The 19,036-nt window shown below is 38.4% G+C and overlaps 2 protein-coding genes across 2 annotated transcripts in view; one reads left to right on the top strand and one right to left on the bottom strand.

Moving 5' to 3' along the window:
- Nucleotides 1–19,036, bottom strand: part of CEP85L (centrosomal protein 85 like) — a 121,343-nt gene that overhangs the window by 42,927 nt on the left and 59,380 nt on the right. The gene's annotated exons all lie outside the window — the stretch shown is intronic.
- On the top strand, nucleotides 7,544–16,985 carry PLN (phospholamban). Its single transcript, XM_050895033.1, has 3 exons — nucleotides 7,544–7,623; nucleotides 12,205–12,239; nucleotides 14,893–16,985. The coding sequence occupies exon 3, from the start codon at nucleotides 15,016–15,018 to the stop codon at nucleotides 15,172–15,174; it is 159 nt and encodes a 52-aa protein (XP_050750990.1). The 5' UTR covers nucleotides 7,544–7,623; nucleotides 12,205–12,239; nucleotides 14,893–15,015; the 3' UTR covers nucleotides 15,175–16,985.

Genomic DNA, 19,036 nt, shown 5'->3' with positions numbered 1-19,036 from the left:
GCTTCAATCCAGATTATGAACCTTTTCCACTTGAGTTTATGAGGGGTACTTGAAAGGCACTTGTCTCTAACAAAAGTAGCAGTATGATGTAAGGGTGCATTTGAACATCCGTGTCAGTGTGTGAAGGTGTTTTCCTTCCTTAGGAGATAAACTGGGGGGGAGCCCTAGCACCTTCTTAATATAAGCAGAAATAGTAGAAAAAGTTCACAGTAAAAAATAAATATCACTTCCATACCAGCAATTAGTACTTGTCACTTGTAGGTCACAAAGTATCTTAAAAAGAAACTAGCCTTATAATTCTCATTCTACAGAAAGGAAACTGAGACAACAGCAAAGACAACTTGTCCAAGGCTCTCCAAAGAGCACCAAAACACAGCACATTCTCTAGTGTGGAAATCATTTTGTAAGCAAAATACTAGTTTTAACAGACAAAAATGAGACTATCCCTGCCTAAAGAAAAAAAAACAACAGGTGTTGAATGAAGTTTTTGATTGAATTAAAAAGAAAAACAAGGTCTTATCCATCCAGAACATCCTTGGAGTCGAAGTGGAGATGAAGCTGCATATTCTGTTTGACAGGATCTGAATCTATTTTTCATCATGCTAGAAAATGTCACACACAGAGGCAGGTCTCCTGATGCTCCAGCTGGAGACTCCCTTTTGTGCCCAATACTGAGAGAATGAGAGGGGAAAATGATTCCCAGTGTAGTGATGAGCCACTCTTGCTAGAAGTGGGGCATCTGCAGTCAACCCCTCCTAGTATACTGTCTAATAGTGCATCAATAATACCAAACATTTGGAAAGAACTAAAAGCTGGTTCAATAACAACTAGTTCAAAGCTGTATGTACACCTCTATCTAGTTTCTCTGTGACTGAAGCTCAAAATAGCTTTCTTACAGTCTCTGAAAAAAATTGAAACAAACATGCACAAATCTGGTAACGCAGATGAGATTCAAAATCATCATTTTCCAAATTCCAGTCCACTGCTACTTCCATTAAGCTATACTCTATCCACTAGCTAAATTCAAAAGGCTTGCTAATTCTCAATTCACCTTTCCGCACTGTCATTACTAAGGTATTTTAGATGAACGGAAATCTGCAAAATCCTCCGTAAGTGGAAAGAAGCACCAGGAAGCTCAGATGGTCTGTAGGGAACTTAGGAGATCCTCCGTATTTCCCTTTGTAGTCCTACACGCTGAAAAAGTCATACTGAATATTCAAGCAGGTGTTTTTTTCCGCTATAATAACCCTACAAGTATACTTGAAGACCCTTTTTACACTGAAATGTCCCCTTTTTTCCTTTCCCTTCTCCTCATCAAGTATGCTCATACTCTGTTCACAGCGGTAGCTAATATATTAAACTAATCAAGTAAAACAGTATGTCCTTCATCTGTATACTTCTTAATCTACACAGGAGTTATTGCAGTCTGAAAAGTTTCAAATGTAATGTAAATGCTGCAGTTTATTGCGAGGAAAAAAACCAAACTATAAAAATACATTTAGTCTCTTCTTTTAAAACTAGTACTGAGTAATCCAATATAACATGAATTTAGCAACTGTGTTTTAACACAGAAGGAGGCTCATCTAGAAGGTGGCAAAGTTCATGTTTCAGAATGAACTGCCTTTGTTTTCATTTTCTAATTCACAGAGATGTCAATACTATTTTTATACCAAATACTCATATAACCAACTGATACAAAGGACCATATTTCAAAACCACAGGACCAATTAATTTTCAATAGAGACCACAAAAAGAGGAAAGCAAGTAGTTTCTTCTGTAAGAAGAAAGTCATAAAAGGAGGAAGAAAAGCTCTCCTTCTGGTGGCCCGGTAGCTACGGCCAAAAGGACCTGTGAGACTATACATGACAAAGTTTCCATGCACTAGTGAGTGACAACAGAACTTCCATGAGGAAGCAACTGCCTGTAACAAAATACATAGTCAGAAAATATTTGCAAGAGTGGGAAATCTGTTCTTGCTACTCAGAGATGGTCTGAACCAGAGGAGTACAGCAACACTTTTATTTTGGCACATTCTACGACAGAATAAAGAAAAATACGAAGTTTTGTACCTCAAATTCTCAAGCAATAGTTTGGGATCTTAATTTTCTGGGGTGCTAGGAGCGAAACAAAATTTTATTTTTAAAATAAGGGATTTTTTTCCTGCACATGTAATTGTGAAACAGCACTTCATTTCTGAAGAGGAAAAAGACATCCTACTATTTAAATAAACTTCAGTGATTTCTGATGAAGCAAAAAAAATTACCTTAGTGTTTTAGCTATGAATTGCATGTAACAAAGAAAGGAAGTGATAGATAGCTGACATTCACTATGGGAACTGTGCTAGTCTTATTTATAGCCACTTCACAGAAGAAAGAAAGAAAGAAAGGAAAAAAAAAAAAGAAAAAAAAAGGCAGGGCAACAGGCAGAAGAAATAAGCGACAAAAAGAAAGATGCCATTCTGGAACATCAACCAAGAGAAAGAAAGGTGTTCCTGGTTCACATTTCCCATATGCACATCTCAAAGCAGGACCAACTAAAAGTTAGCCTGAAAACTCTTTAGTGTCTGATCTACACGATCTCCATGTTGATCTGAATGAAGATCCCAGTGAGGCAAGATGTTGAGGCCACTGGTCTACAAGCTCCCCCTCCACACTACATGAGGGTGGTCACTGCAATACTCTGCATGAGAGAATCCTTCAGCTTCTAAATGCTGCTAACACGTTCATCATTTGGGCAATATTTATGCATTTCTGTTAGGACAACCTTCAGCTGAAGATAGGTAGCAGCTAAATCTAAACCCCAATCACTTCTCATCCATTCTGCAGTTACTGTTTAAGTGGAGATAATCCAGCACCACCACTTGGCAACTGGAACATGGTCTTCCAACTTTATCTCTCCTTCATATGCCTTTGTCCCGCTGTTCATCCATCACTCATAACATGTCAAATAACACAACTAATCTCTGTGCTTCCTAGAACAGTTTATCTCAAAGACACTCAACACAGTTTCTTAGGTATAAGGATCTCAGCACACCACCTAAAGCACATTGTTCAGCTTAACCAATTGAGGACACCAGTAAACACCAAAATACAGTTCTCCCTGGCATTTCATAGAAATTAAAAAACCTTCCACTGTAATGAAGATCACCGAACTTCCTATTCTGTATCACGTTGCTATTTTGAAGACACTTTGCACCACTGCAATTAACTGCTACTATTCAATTATTTGACCTTCATTAATCTAGTAAAAAAGTACACTTCATTGATATGAAAGCAATGAGGTATTGAAAGAGCACAGCTTTTTGTGCTGTCAATATTTTGTTGCAAAATAAAAAAAGCTACACGGGTCAAGTCTGTGCTAACTGTGTTGCCTCCAAGTGAAATAAGTGCTCCCTGTGGGGGTATGGGAAGAGGAAGGCCACTGTGGGTTTTAAGAGCAAGAGCCAGGCAAAATTTCTTGTTCCCCTACTTCTCTCCTAACATTGGGTCAAAGCACCAAAGACAATAAACAGGCGTTATACACTTCTGAGCCCTGTGATCTACTTTAATGGTTAAAAGTTCATACCAGTAACAGCGACTGAAATGAAAACATTCAAGCTGACCTTTCCGAAAATGTCTTTGGTTAGTAACAAATCAGATGACTAGTCCTGCCAGAGCCTTCAGCATTCCCAAAATGAGAAACATTTCAGCCCAAGTTGTACAGTTTTCTATTAATTTATTTTGTACAGTTTTTTTAATCACTTTGCAATGGTATGCTTCACAAGTTGCACCTTCAAAAGTTCACCTTGTTTATAATGAAGAACAAAATGTGAAGATCAAACTAATTTAATGACTGTCCAATGCTTAGGAAAAGTAAATACTTCTTGTCCCAGAGGAGAATAAACACGATGCAAAGCCTAGATTTCTCAGCAGAGCCGTTTCCTATAATGCTAACAGAGACTCTAAGTCTCACTATAGAAGCAGGAAAATCTGCAGCCTCAGAAAGGCAACTTCGTCCACATACATCCAAAAAACATTGAGATTCCAGATGTGAGTGACAAGCATTAAAGGAGGCATCAGGTAAAACATACAAACATACGGGTCATAAATCTATCAAATTCAAGCAAGAAAACTCAAAGGCATAAAAAAAAGTTACTATCTCGGAATTGATTACGCTATCTCCTTACCTGGTGTAAATCTGGAATGCTGTTCACATCAGCTGAAAATATTGCTTTTCCTGTATTTTGAGAAGGAAGAAAAAACTCCCATCTCCCTTTAGGTTGTATTAGACCTGCAGTACAAATGTAACTGAAGGATACATTAGCTGGGTCCTTTCCCTTAGCAGAGATCAGCAAAAAGTGTCTCATAAGCCACATTTGCTGATACCTGGATGGCTACAAGCAATTACACATGCTGCAGGAAGCATCTCAGAATCAGGCCAGAAAAATACTGGTTACAAAAAGGAAGATCTCATTAGTGTTCAGCTTCAACACCATAATCTGCTGTTCTGTCCCACCTACACACACAAACCAGTGCACATCTGTGGGAGCACCCGCTTCTCCCTTCTCTTTTAGTTACTTTTAAACCAAATGCATGCAACACAAGAACCTTAGCAGTGTGATATCGTAGAGGTACACTTGCAGTATGAGAGAAAACTGCAGCAGCACCATGAAATAATGCACTAACTTGAGTACTCAGACTTACTGCTGAATGTCTCTACTTGTGTATTATAAATAATTGGGCTTGGGTTACAGTTCATTTCTATGAAGAGCTGTGGATTATTAACAGACCAGATACTGACATCTCAAACTCTTTACACAGATTATACAGGTGGCCAGTGTCTACAGCTGGAATTTTAAAAACTAGCACATGAAAGGTAAAAATAGTCCAGGAAATTATTGCCAATGTGAATAAAAGTCCTATTATTATTATTTAAATAAAGGAGCTGGTATGCTGAAGTATAACACATCGCTTTTTGGACATTATCCCAAACATCAACCGGATCTCTAAATAAATTTATGAGAAGAAACATGCTCTGGTGGCAGATTTCTAATCCCACTGGAGAAAGCCCAGACCATCTCCATTTAAGGTCAAGCAAGCAACAGCTGCACATTTTTGTTCCCCAGAACAAAATAAAGCAGACCAGAACCTCCAACACAGATTCCTTTTTTAAAGCTTTTCCTTTGTGATATCTGTGAGTGTCTGGACCCGTTCACCCAGGGGTGAACCAAACAGTACAACGATGTGCTCATATATACCGTCTGTACCTGTCAGACTGACATGTCCCATGAGCAGCACTTTGGCATCTGCCTCAGAACCCCACCAAAATCCCCATGAGTTACACCAGGGAGTGATACTAAACTGAACGAGAAAAATGTTGGAGAGAGGGTACCCAAACAAGCTTGTTGTCAGAGAAACAACATCAATACAAGATCTACAACATCCATGTGGTCTGAATTTGTGCATGTTATTGTTATTTAATGAATGTATTTTCAATGTTAAAATTTCTTATCCAAGTTAAACATTTACAGAAGGCATGTATTATATTTCTGATGCTACTATTTTTATTAATGCCTTACCTTGCACATTTAAGTATCGTTCTTTAAAAAGAAGACCAAGCTATGACTGTGTCAGCAGCTCACGAAAAAAACCAGCATTCTTTTAAGGCATCTCATTTCTAAAAAGCTCCAAAATGATGACTAGGTCCAATTCACTAACAGAAAAAGCTGAGAATTTGGGGTAGAGTAACTAAATAATATGATCATTTTACAGTGACTTGGTAAAAGGGAGGAACTGGCATTGCAGCTACTGCAGTGCTGGGTGTTGGACTTTAATAACAAAGTACAGAGGTGAATTTCAATAGTACAAGTTTCATATTACATCTTAGAAAAAGCAAACAATGCAATGATAGCAGTACTTTTGCTGGATGACAGCACGCAATAAAAACATGAAACTTCCCTCATTAAAAGGCCAAATACAGTTTGCTTGACTGTGAGAGATTTATAATGTTAATAATGCCATTATAAGTAAATTATGAAACCCTTTGCAGTGGCAAAGAACTATCACTCCTCACTGTGGAGATATTCAATTAACTTTCAACTGAAATATGTGACCCTAAATTTCCTAGGTTTGATATTAAAGGGCGACAGAAAGCAGGCAGATTTATTATATTAAAACTGAGTTGCTAACTTCAACTATGTTATAACCAATTTTGCAGAAGAGCTAAACCTTATTTACAAAAACAAAAACAGAGCTCATTTTGAAACAAGGTGGTACATCACCTCCAAGGTCTTTTTGTCTCTGGTTTGCAGCATGTATCACAGCATGGCTCATAGGGAATGAAAAAAACAAACTAAAAAAAAAAAAAACCCCAACATGTCTGGTTTCCTGCTTAAAGACAAGCACTAATCTACGCTAAACAATTATCGTCAAAATTGGATCTGTAAGTGTTCAAAGTCAGGCTGAGCCTCTGTATTTTTGCCTGCAATTTCCAAATCAGGAAGAGGCATACGCTGTCAGTAGCATTCACATACGAAGCCTGATGCTGGATGCTCACACACTCAACAGTTCAGTCCTCTCACATCCAGTAAATCCTCCACTTCCCAGATGCACGAAACCTACTCCGTATATGCACTGTGGTCTCATTTGTCACTTCCCAACACAGGATAATATACATAAGTTAACTTGCAAAGTAGCATCCAGCTGCTACTCCTATCCAAACAAACAGAACAGGTTCTCAAAAGTCACTTGGACAGTTTCCAGCCACTAAAAGAGGAGGGGGGAGAAAAAGGGTGGGTGTGTGTTTTAAAGGAAAGGTAAATACTTCAAATTATATAGGAATGATAAATTTCGGAGATGAACGTATACATGCCAGATTTTATTTGGGAAAAAAAAAAAACATCTAACCCACAAATTAACTTAAAGGTTGGAGGAGACTTGAAATACAGAAAAATTACTTCAGTTCAAGCATTGTCAGAAGAAAGATGATATTGGAAAACACACATCATACACTGTAAACTGAATACCAGCTGTGTAACAGAATTATCAAAACTATATATACACCGAAAGTGTAGTTTAAAGAAACCCCTTGTACAAAAGAAAAATCACTCCAAGTTAAAAAATCCATATGAAATATGATCACCCACACTAGAGATTCAGGTTTTTTATGATGAAGAAACATTGCTGTAGCAAAGTAACACATCCAAAACAGCTCCTGAACAAATTCCCATTTAAGTTCTTGTTTAAGAAGAGGCAGGGTGTAAGCAAGCAGCTCCCTTTGCTACCCCACTGAAACGTGCCGCTTCCCAGATTCCTTCATCCTGTGGCTGCGCAGGTAGTCTCCCTGGCACACAGTTCCCTTCACAAGAGAAAAGATGTTGCCCATGTTTAATATATTACTGCTGTGAGCAAGTTTAGAGGAGCGACTGCCTGGGTCACAAGGCAGAAATGGGACCAATCACAACTTGTGAGCTGCTGAATGACGCTGGGAGTCCTGCCTCTGAAAGTTTTGTTATTTTTTCCCCTCAACCTACTTCAATTGTTCCCACAACTTGGTCACAGACTCGGACAAGTTGCCTGAGATCTACAGACGCTTCCCACAGCCCTGAGCAGGCTCCTCTGTGCTTCACTAACAGTCACACCAGAGGTAAGGAACCTCTCTTCTTTTATGCTTTTAATTCTTACAGCAAGGCGCTGTAGCTGTAGTTTTCTACAAAGACTCCTCTACTCAAATTAACAGCTGGTTATAATTGTTTATCAAAAATATGGACATGTAGGCATTACAGCTCTGAGTCAAAAATATAATTCTGTGGGGGACAAATTTTAGCAACAATAAAGGCAACTGAGATTTTTCTACATGCTAGTGGGACACTAGCTGTCCTTGGGTAGATGATTTATACAGGCAGCATTACACCAAAAGGTGAGAAGCTTTCATCACTTTCCTCAGACCCTTGTCTCTCCTTTTAAGTTTAATACATTTAGTTTTTTTGTTTTTTAATGCAAAATCCACAAAGAGAGTAATTCACTTAAAGTTTTGTAGAGACACTTTTGTTTCCCCAAAGCTGCCTATCCACAGCCCAGCAAAGGTAAAGCTCTTTCACCATTTAACTCAGAGAAGCATTTTTCTGATCTAACACATTGAGAGAACAAACCTTTTTTTTTTGCTGTATGATGAAAAAGTACCCTTAATTTAAAAATTTAAGCAGTACTAGAACTGAAATTATATCATGTTACTCAAACTGCAGTTCAAGCTACAGAATTCATATAGCATTTTTGCTGTGAATTCCTTTAAAGGTTTATTTTCTCCTGCTGGTCATTGTAACTGCCAAACTTGTCCTAGAATGCTTCTAATAACAGATAAATAATTTAGCCAGGATTTATAATATCATGAACTGAATTTCGAATGCAGAAAGTAATCCATTTACTTCCAACTAAGGGAAGAGCGTACACACTGCACAACAAAACACAACCCCAGCTTTAAAATGACTGCAAACAAAAAAAAGAGTGCATCTCAAACAGAAACATGTCACATAAAGGACATTTTAATATTTAGATATAAAAATATTTTTAAAAGGAATATGATTCATGAATATGTAGGTGTCTAAGGAATTTCTCCTCCTTACAATCATGTTCCCCCCTTCCATCAATTCATGCCTTACTACTTATGTCTACTCAAGGTTCTGGTTTTAGAAAAGATGGACTTAATACAGACCCTAATTTTGTGAGGTGTGTTTTCCCTGTTACCAAACAGACACACCGAATTCCTTTTCCTATTACTGACTGGTAGGCGTCAGGCAAAAATATATGCAGGTGCTTGGTTTTGTGCTCAGCAGCCTTGTGCCAGTTTTGGCTAGACAAGTACTGGAAGTGTCCGGACAGCCTGTTACTCCTAAGGCAAACAATCTGTTATGAAGTTCTCTAGAAGCTGTTTTCACTAGGCATAAAGGAGCACTTCAGACCTCCCAGTGCCTTCAAACCAATGCCTACGATGAACAAGAAGATTCTGAGAGACAGACATTTTTTTTCAAGGCTAAAGTCACTTGAAAATACATTTTATGTAAAGAGAGGAGTTTGGGTTTGTTCTACCATGCAGAGAATCTTTCTCTCCTAACACAAACACTGCATACACGCACCTTTAAAAACAGAGTTTATGCATACACACACAGATTGAACATACACATAGAAACTTAACTGCTGCAGGCAGCTCTTTACTGGAATGCATCCATAGCTACAGAAGGTTGGATGCCCGTTCATCTGAATTCTATCCTGTCACAGTTAGGTAATTTAAAGTAGATGACAATGTGGCTCAGCTGTTAAGTTAAATCTAAAAATTTCACACTGATAACATCCCATGTCACAGACATGCAAACCCTGAGTAACAACAGCTGACAGTCATGACAGAAGCATGTGCTACATAGCAGGCGATAAATGTTACAAATCAGATGTGAAATACTGCATTTAACTTACAGCAAATAACAATTTTCTGCCACTCATTTGTCAAGACAACTATGTTATTTCTATTTGGAGAGATTCAGATTTATGTATATACCACATTCCTATTTTAAAAAGTTGCATTTATTTCTCATCCTCTGAAGAGGTTAGGAATATAGTGTCTTCATTGTACAATATGAACTCACTAAAATCAGTTTGTAATCAGATAGTGTAAAGGTGATTTTCACTGATTTTTTCAGACCATCAGCAAACAAAAATGTATGGGATACACCTACACAGCTACAAGAGCAGCTTTTTATTTGCTTTAAGAAGAATTTGATTTAGGAATAGAAAAGCACCCCAGCTCGAGAAACAAAAAATCCCACAGGAAAGTAATGTTATGTTCCCTAAATTACAAGACATTTTAAAACTGGAAGATTGCTTTTGCTTTCTAGAGATTAATACATGGCTTAAGAGGACTTTCCTGGCATCAAGTTACTTCTCAGAAATTGAATTTACCTGCTATATTCTTCTTTCAATCAATGCCATGTCATTGTCCCCCGAGCTGCTAAAAAGGTTAAAACCACAACTTGCAACATCCCCTTCCACTTCTACCTTCAATTTTTACTTCAGTTCAAATTGCATTTATCCCATTTCCTATTAATAAGTAGTGACATATGAACCACCAGAACCTAAAACTCAACTTGAAACAACAAGGTGTTAGGTATTCAGTGCGTGCAGTGGAGGAAGGAGTTCATTTCCTAAAACAAAGTTACTACGTAAACAGCAAATCATACCAACAGATGGGAAAAAGTATACGGTTATTATATGTCTTATTTTGATTAGGGGAACCAACGAGTATGGAGGCTGAAGCACCTGCCGAAGATCCCACTGCATGGTCCTGCAGCAGCTGCAGGGAATTTAACCTAGAGTTAAAAACTAGCCCAAAGCATTAGCTCCCAGGCTACTCTAACAGACCAGCACACAGATAAAAGTCCCAGTTATCCACAAGGTATGTGGATAACTTCCAAAAACCAAAATGCCAAGCCTGGTGTGTTCAACTATTCATCAGTGTAATTTCTTGGTATCTACACCTTTCACATTCTCATGGACTTGAAATACAGGCAAAGGCTCTTACTGGCAATCTTGCTTCTGTAACACCGAGAACATCAAAGCTAGTCAAAAGGAAGACTGTAAGAGGGATGAATTAGTAAAAGGGGGAGGAAAAAAAAAGAAGAATCTGAAGTGTAAGCCTTCCCCTGTCCTCTCCCAAACACATGAAAGATATTGACACAGTATTGACTGCTTCCTTCTTCACTCCCTTCTCACCCTTCATCATCTTCACACACAAAAAAAAAAAAAAAAAAAGATTTTTCAGACTTGGAGGTCTCAACTGCAGTGACTCCACACTGCCAGTGAGGAGGTATTTTACAGCAGGGTTCAAAATAAAGCAACACAACTTGGAATAAGATATATACATTAACACAGGACAGCCAGCGAAGATGAAAAGCATGCCTACACATCAACTGCAGCTGCTGGGCACAGGCAGAGCTTTAAAACTCTGCAATGTCTTCTCCTCTAGGGGCCACACAATCCACAGACAATGGTGACAAAGGGCTCCAGGTTCAATTCAACTCACAGCATTCAGTCCTGTGTGCAGGGTTCTTCTTTGCTTTGGCACTATACACACAAATCTTTAAATCTCCTGTGAACATGCAGAGGATGCCTCTTCCTGCCGAGGAATATCGTACTGCTCACACAAACAGCTACAGGAATTTCTTAGGCCCGGTAATTTTGGTAACAGATCTAAACACGTACTAGACCAAGGATCACATAACTTGATGGTACTTTTTGCATCACTATGTTTATGGTTATTAAGACATTTATTTTCAATGGATGAAACTGAATTACTGGGTTTTGGCGACATCTCATTGTAAAGATCTATGCAACAGACTTATGCAATATTACTTTTTAACAATGCCCTTTCAGGGCTTCACTTGGTCGTATGGGACAGCAACAAATCAAATACGTCAAACCTCTTCTATTCCACTGATATCACTGCTGCATTTAGTAAACATATGACAGGAAACAGGCTGTGTCTAAAATTGCTGTGGCATTTCCAAAGGAGCCAAATTTATCCCGTGTGACTTCAACGGAGTCAATGCAGTTGCACCAGGAACGAGTGTGGCCCACAGTTTTCACTTTGGTCACATACCTCCTCTCATTGTGAAGGACACCCAGGAACAAAGATAAAAATAACCTAATACAAATCAGCAAAACAGCCACATGGCAGCGAAGAAGGAAGCAATAATTGTGATCAGTGACTCATTCTAGGGCACCAGGTGTCGGGGATCCCCTACATAGTAACATACAGGGTCAGCCACATGACCTCTTCCTGCAGATTCGCATCGTGCGTAAGACAAGCCTTTTACATCCATTAACACCACTGGATTAAACACACAACTGCACAGCAATGCAGCCAGCAGTTTCTCTTGTGCAATACTCTGTCTCGTCACACAAGTAACACTTTTTGACTTTAAAAAAAAAAAAAGTAGTCAAATATAGTTTGCCCTTTTGCTGCACTTTCCTTTCAAGAAGTGGTGTGTCCATGCATAATACTTCTTAATATTGACCTAAAACACAGTCAGGGGACTAAACAGCAGAGAACAGCTACTATTTGTGGCAAAGATCAGCCTTCATTTCAGTGTAATTATTTCTCTGGCTGTGCATTTTGACCTTGATAGTCACCCATATGCAGCTGTGTTACTGAATCTGTTTCTCTTTATGCACACTTTAGGTGGGTGACAGAGCCATGGAGGATTAACAAGCAAGGTATGTGTTTATTAGTTGAAGCCATGCACTTGCGAAGACAAACTTGTTGAAATTTGCTTCCTCTGCTTATGAGAAAACTTCTTCCCACAGACAGGCTTAGTAGGTAAAACATGTAGGTGTTTCAAAAATTTCCAAAACCATATGAGCTTTTAAATCAAGAAAACCAAGTTACTCTATTTTGACCTTTCCTCATCCCTTCTCTACACCATTTTCTAGCTGTAAAAGGTATACATTTTAACTTACACTACCTTCCTTTTTTTAAGATCCTTTTGTATCTCCTGTCTGGTCATGTATGTCCAAACAGCTAATGCCAACTCAGCTTGACTGAGCCTTCTGACCTATTGCCTGCTCCCTCCGCAACACTCCTCACCCATTCCAAAGGGAAGAGTATTCTTTTCCCCCTCCCAGAGAGATCTCGCCATCTCTCCTCACGTGTGTTGGCCTTGCATCTGTGATGCCCAACCAACTAATATTACTTTTTATGGAAGCACTTCCAAGCCCCAGGTCCTTGCCCCTCGAGTCATGCAAGTGAAACATATGCAGCAAGACAGCAATGCAGGTGCTAGCATGTGTGCAGTTAAATCTAACGCAGTACACAGAAATGGACTTATTGTGCATATACACAGGTAAAAACTCATGCTGTTCCAGTCCTTCTGAGGGCCTCAAGAAAAACAGCAGCCAGGAAGAAGACAGATATGTTGCTGTAGCAGGTCACACACAGCCCAAAGACCACAGGTTGCACACACCCTGCATTAAAAAAAAAATGACATAACAGGTTGTGATGAAGTTATCCGCAGGAAATACTGTTCTCGGTGCAGTGTCTGTCACACAAGCTAGTTACACAAACTTTTCAGTACTAGCGTATATCCATTAGTGGTTCATCTACTGTGCCCTGTCTAGAAGGGGATAAACAGCCTAACGCACCCCAGCCTGTACTGGGCTGGGAGAACGAACGTGCCTTCAGCCAAATCACTTGAGAATTCCTGTGCATGCCTTGCTTTTACTGCACTTGGGGCAGACAGTGACCAGCGAAGAGCTAAGCAGAATATACTTGGCAAGCACTTTAACTGCTTAAACAGACGAAAACAGGTACAGCATAAAGTCAAACAAAGCTGAAAAATTATAGTCACTATGAAAGTAAGTTCCTGGTGTGTGTTTTGTTCACAATAAAGTTAAGATCAACCATAGCTCAAAACATCATAACAAAATCTGCAGTTCCATTTTAGGAGGAGATGTCATCACGTGGAATCCTCTAAAGATATTTTAATATCCATGTGTAATCTGGTTTCTTTTGAAAGTCTCTTTTTTAAATACCAGCACTGCCACTGGCACTGGAAGCACACATATTCTGCTCATACAGTACCATTTGACTCTACAGCCCAACATGGAGGGACTAAAAGAGTCTGAAAGACACTTCTGTTTCATTTTAAGGTTTTTCCATTTTATCCACATCTAAAGACAAATTCATGGACAACAAAGTATCTCTGATTCAGTCAGAATCATCATGTAATTTGGGCAGCAGGTATCTAAGCAATGGTTTTCCTTTATGTGGCATAAATGAGTAAATAGGAATTCCATTCATTGCCGCCCTGCCCCCCCCCCCCCCCCCCCCAAAAAAAGAGATGACAAGGAGAGGCCTTCTGTGAAAGATATGATCATGATATAAATTCATAAAACATTTACAAGCAAGTAGAGCTGTAGGAGCAAAGTTTGAGAGATGCATATATCATCATCATCTTGAAAACCAAGTTTTCACATTGCAATAGCACCTACAGAATCTACCTCACTATGAGCTAAGCAAGTATATATCAAAGCCAGCCTCTTGCCACAGAAGGTTCGTATAGGAGGGTTTTACACTGCAACTACTTATTGGGAGTTTTAAGACAACCGACACCCTGTGCTTCCATCTGCCATTAAAAAGGGGGAAATACACTTGAAATTATATTTATTTTGATCCTTATAGCAGTCCTCTGCCTTTGCACCTACATTTTGTAACACGCTGTCCTACATGTATGAAAAAAAATTTAGTCCTTACTCTATTTTGTCTGTTGAGAAATATACTACTAAAATTCCCTATAGCAGTGATGCATTAGCTTTTAATTACACACCATAAAGAATTTTTACTTGGAATGGAAATGCTTCAACAAGATTTCTTTTCCTCCCTTCCAGAATAAGGTACTGGTAAATCAGATTATCTGCCCAGGTCAGTAACAGCCAGCAGTAATACCCAGATTGAAATACCTGGCTGAAAGGTCTGTGACTCTAGTCATATCATCAGGCTTTCATGTGTGCTTGAACAAATAAAGTGTGGGGGGTGGGAGTGATATCAGCCATGGGCTTTTCACAGACTGTAAAGGATAGAGAGATTAGGATCTAAAGCAATCATCTGGGTAAAACCCACATATCCACAATTTCCATTTTACAATTCCTCACCACTGCTAAGAAGCATGTACTCGGTAGCCTTCAGGAAGACAAGCACAATACAGCACAAACCTAGACTTGAAAAACAAAATTTTAAAAATCCTGTTTTAAAATAAACACACTGTAAAGGCAATCTATTTACTTCAGGCTTTTTAGAACTTTAAAACGATCTCCATTTACACTCATCAAAACACTTCTGCGTTTCTAACTCTTCACTTTCCTGCTTTCCCAGCTCCACAAAGGCTGTCTAAAACAAAAAGAGAAGATAATAGGCACTTTGCACTGTTCCTGACAACTTCTCTTCTTTCCTGCACTCCTAAAACCTCTGATTTGTGCCCTCTGCTTTCTTGTTGCCATGGAGAAGGTTCAATACATAACCCGCTCTGCTCTGAGGAGAGCCTCAACTATTGAGGTCAACCCACAAGCACGCCAAAGGCTCCAAGAGCTCTTTGTGAATTTCTGCCTGATTTTAATTTGCCTCTTGCTGATCTGTATCATTGTGATGCTCCTCTGAAGTTCCAGCACTTCTCTGCACTGTCCGCTAGGAAAGTGACCCCAGAGGGAAGAGAGACCTACACCCGCAACTCCCAATGCAAGGATCCTCTTGTGAGAGGGGCTAGCACTTGGACTAGAGCTGTATGCCAACCATCGCACTATTCTCTTACTACCTGCTACATGTATTAAAAACACACTTCTTCTGTGCAGAACAGTGTTTAGAGCCTGTTGTTACAAAGCTGTGCATGACCTAATTTGTCTGTCTCGGTCAAGAGATGCCTTTTCTGAATGGGGTAAAGTACTGGCTCTTCATGGAGTTGGTAAGTTCCTCAATGTTTTAGCTAGATCACACAGGCAGCAACTTCACTTTTTGGGGGCCTGATTGTTTTTAGATTTCTCTGAAAATCCTTAAGCCCTTGGAGGGGTTCCAAATTTGGCCTGCGTCTGCCCAAAGAAGAGCTACAGGCACACAGCCCTCAATGCATCCTAGGAAAATTTCTGCTCTGCTTACTTCAAGGTGCTGCATCTCTGCATTATCAACTGAAGGCATTCAAATTGTTTTAGTGGGTTTTTTTAAGGGAATATGAGAATAAACCAAAAATCTCTTCTAACCCAGAAATAAAAACTATTTCCTACGCTTTTCTCTCTATTTAAGGGATCTTGTGTGTGTGTGTGTGTGTATATATATACATACACACACACACACACACCCCCCTTTAACTAGGAAAAAAAAAAAGGCAACTTCATTTACAGTATTTTTCACTAGATACATCCTTACAGAACTAAGTGACATTTGGGAAGTTTTTTCACTATGTTTTGCAGAAAAAACTGACACTACCACACTGGTATCAAAGATTTAATTTTCTATAGTCATTTAACTGACATGACAATTGGCACAACTCAGAAATAATTCTCAGAGTTCTTAATATTTGGCTTCAGACAAGTTTATTATGGCCTGCTGTAATTTATGTAATAATTGCCTTAGTTTAAAACTACAGAAAACTTGGTACTTGCCAATGTCACACAAGGTGGCTTTTATCTGATGTGGTAAAGAGAAAGGTCTAGGTCACTCTTACTGCTGTGATTGAAGTGTATCATAGAAATACAAGTAACACCACCACCTTCAACTGCAAATGTCTGTTAGAGAACAAGCAAGTATTTTCCTAAAATAAGTGATACATAAAAAAAGAAAATAAATCATAAACAATTATGCATAGGTGGGAAAGCATTGCAGAAATATCTTTTCAAACATGTAAACTACAGTCTATACACATGAAAGACGAAGTTTCTACTCCAGCAGTTGTCAGTAACAAGACTGAGCAGTAGATTTCCAACCCTCCTACGTGTTGCTGGTATTAAGCTAAATTCCTAGAAACTTTATACAGTTTTCAAATCAAGTTTATTTTAATCCTGTATTCTGCCTTTAAGACTTAATATTCCATGAGTAGAGGTTGACAATGAACAGCTGAACAGCAAGGGAAGAAATCTTGGAAAAAAAAACTCTGTATTCAACGGAATGCAAGCAAGTCCAGTGGTGATGCACTTCTTATCTGGCAAATAGATACGCTGAGACCAGACCTCTGAAATAAGGTTAATCACTAGAGGAAATTAGCTACTGTATAAGGATTAGGGTAAGCACTGATGAGATCGGCAACGCACACCCCCACTTGCAAGTTAGTATATGAATATTACTGATTTGAACTGTCAAAGTAAATCTCAGTTTCCATTTCATGCATTCTGACCACTCTCACAAATGCATGAGATTTTTAGTAAGCGCACTTTCCCTATTAATACTTCTCCTCAAGAAAAGCCACAAACACAGTGCACTTCGGGGGGGGGGGGGGGGGGGGGAGGGCAGGAAATAGAAAAATCTAACATTACTTTCTTCTCTTTTTAAATCTATATTTTTGTGATGGATAGGGTTTCCAGTTTTAGTTTGCTTTGGAGGTGTTTCAAGAGACTGCAATTGGAAATAGGCAACAGTTTTACAGTACTGAAAACTTCCTGAAGAAAAACGGTGTTAAGAGTAAAGTATCAACACATACATTCTAAGGACACATTGGGATTATAGGTTTCATAAGCCAGTAATTTATAGAAGTCAAAGTAAAGCATTGCTAAAAAAATACCCCCCCCCCAAAAACAAATCCATCACTTTCCTCTTATGTACCTGAAAAGCCATTATTTATTTAAAAACCATAAATAAACAAGAACAAAACCAAAGTATAAATAAACTGGAAGCCCTACTGTTATTTTACAGCAATGCAGATAAATTGCATGTACTGTATGGTTCATTTGTGTCTTAGGATTCTGCTGATCAGAAAATCTGCTACGATCTTCTATATCACTAAATGTCAACTGAACCCAGAGATTAAAAAAATAAAATCTTTTGTACATAGTACAATCTTATTTGTACACTTATATGAGCTTTCAAACTAACATCTGTATTTTTATTTATTAAAGTGACTGCTTGAAAATATATTAATGCATAAAATAAGATACTTAAATACAATTCCGTTTAGAAATAAGCATCCATTCTTTCATCTACTTATTAAAGTTATGTGAAAAAGAGCTAGTCATCACACAGCTTTCTAATTCTTTATACCTCTATTCACTCTGTTTTGGTTTTCAACAGTAATCTTGCCTATTTTGCAATGTCCAGATGACTTACACATACTTAATTTACACTCACTAACTAGTGCACATAAGTAATCCTAATGAATTTTATGAAAGTGTAATCAAAGAGTTCACTAGTTTTATGAGCCATAATAAAAATCCCAAACACAGCATGTAGCTTGAATTAAGTTTTCAATTCTCTGTTCCACTCCACCACTCTTTTTGCTAAGTTCATCTTACACACTGATAGTGAATAAAGACAGCTAAACAGGCAACAATCTAGTATTACTTTTCCTCCCCCAAACCAAACCAAACCAAACCAAAAACAACAACAAATGACAAACCTCCATGGCAATTTTACACTGGGAAAGAGCTGAACCAGCAACAAGAATATGCTGGTTTCAAAGATGTCTCCCCTCAGCCAGCTCTTCAGCAAAAATTAATATATCTACTCATTTTTCTCTAGGTGAAGACATGACCCATTTCAGAATTGAAATTTTGCTCTGATCAAGACTAGTCAGTAAGGCACTTTAGAGGGCAGCAGGTACTTGCATTTCTTTATTAACTTTTCTTCATCAATTTAGCAACAACTGCCCTTCCTAGCAGAACTGAACTACTCAGTGGAAAGATAAGGTAAAATAAGCTTAAACAAAATTTTTCACAAAACATGCACAAAATATTTGCCCCTCCCTCTCCCCCTCTGGCATAAAGAACTTCTACGTAAGTTTTGCTACAACTACACACAGAACAATATTCATGTCAGACATACACACTCACTTTACCTATATGCTCTCTGCCAAAATTAGAGCAAAGTAATGAACACATTCATTTAGAGAGTATTCTTGTTCACATCTGGAAGCATACTAATATACTATAGATTACAGATCAGATACTTGTATTTTTATGGCTATTAATAGTGTCTGTCAGAATACAATTAGAAAATATTTGTGAAGGTCTACAGGATCCACAGATCTCTTATTTAATAACAAATGTAATCCTTTTAGCTTTGACCTAGATGCTAAAAACTGGGGGAGGGGGGAAACATCTGTTTTGGTTATGGAACGAGATGAGTGAACACCTCTTGTTCATTGCAAGGATTAAAAACAGAACAACATACTTATAAGGATTCCTTTAAAAACTGATGCTCATCTCAGTAAGAACCCTGGCAATTTAAATTATTTTAAAAAGACCCTATATTTATTGTAATATCTAACAGTTAGTTTAGTCAAACTGATTGCTTTATAAGTCCGTTAAAAAAAAATATTAAG

This window comes from Gymnogyps californianus, chromosome 3 (genome assembly GCF_018139145.2).
Source record: "Gymnogyps californianus isolate 813 chromosome 3, ASM1813914v2, whole genome shotgun sequence".
In the NCBI taxonomy this organism is placed as follows: Eukaryota; Metazoa; Chordata; class Aves; order Accipitriformes; family Cathartidae; genus Gymnogyps; species Gymnogyps californianus.
The sequence above is the reverse complement of the archived record's forward strand: the minus strand, read 5'-3'. Positions and strand labels throughout refer to the sequence as shown.

Coding starts and splice junctions, on each gene's coding strand:
- PLN (XM_050895033.1), top strand. CDS start 15,016: ATGGAGAAGGTTCAATACATAACCCGCTCTGCTCTGAGGAGAGCCTCA.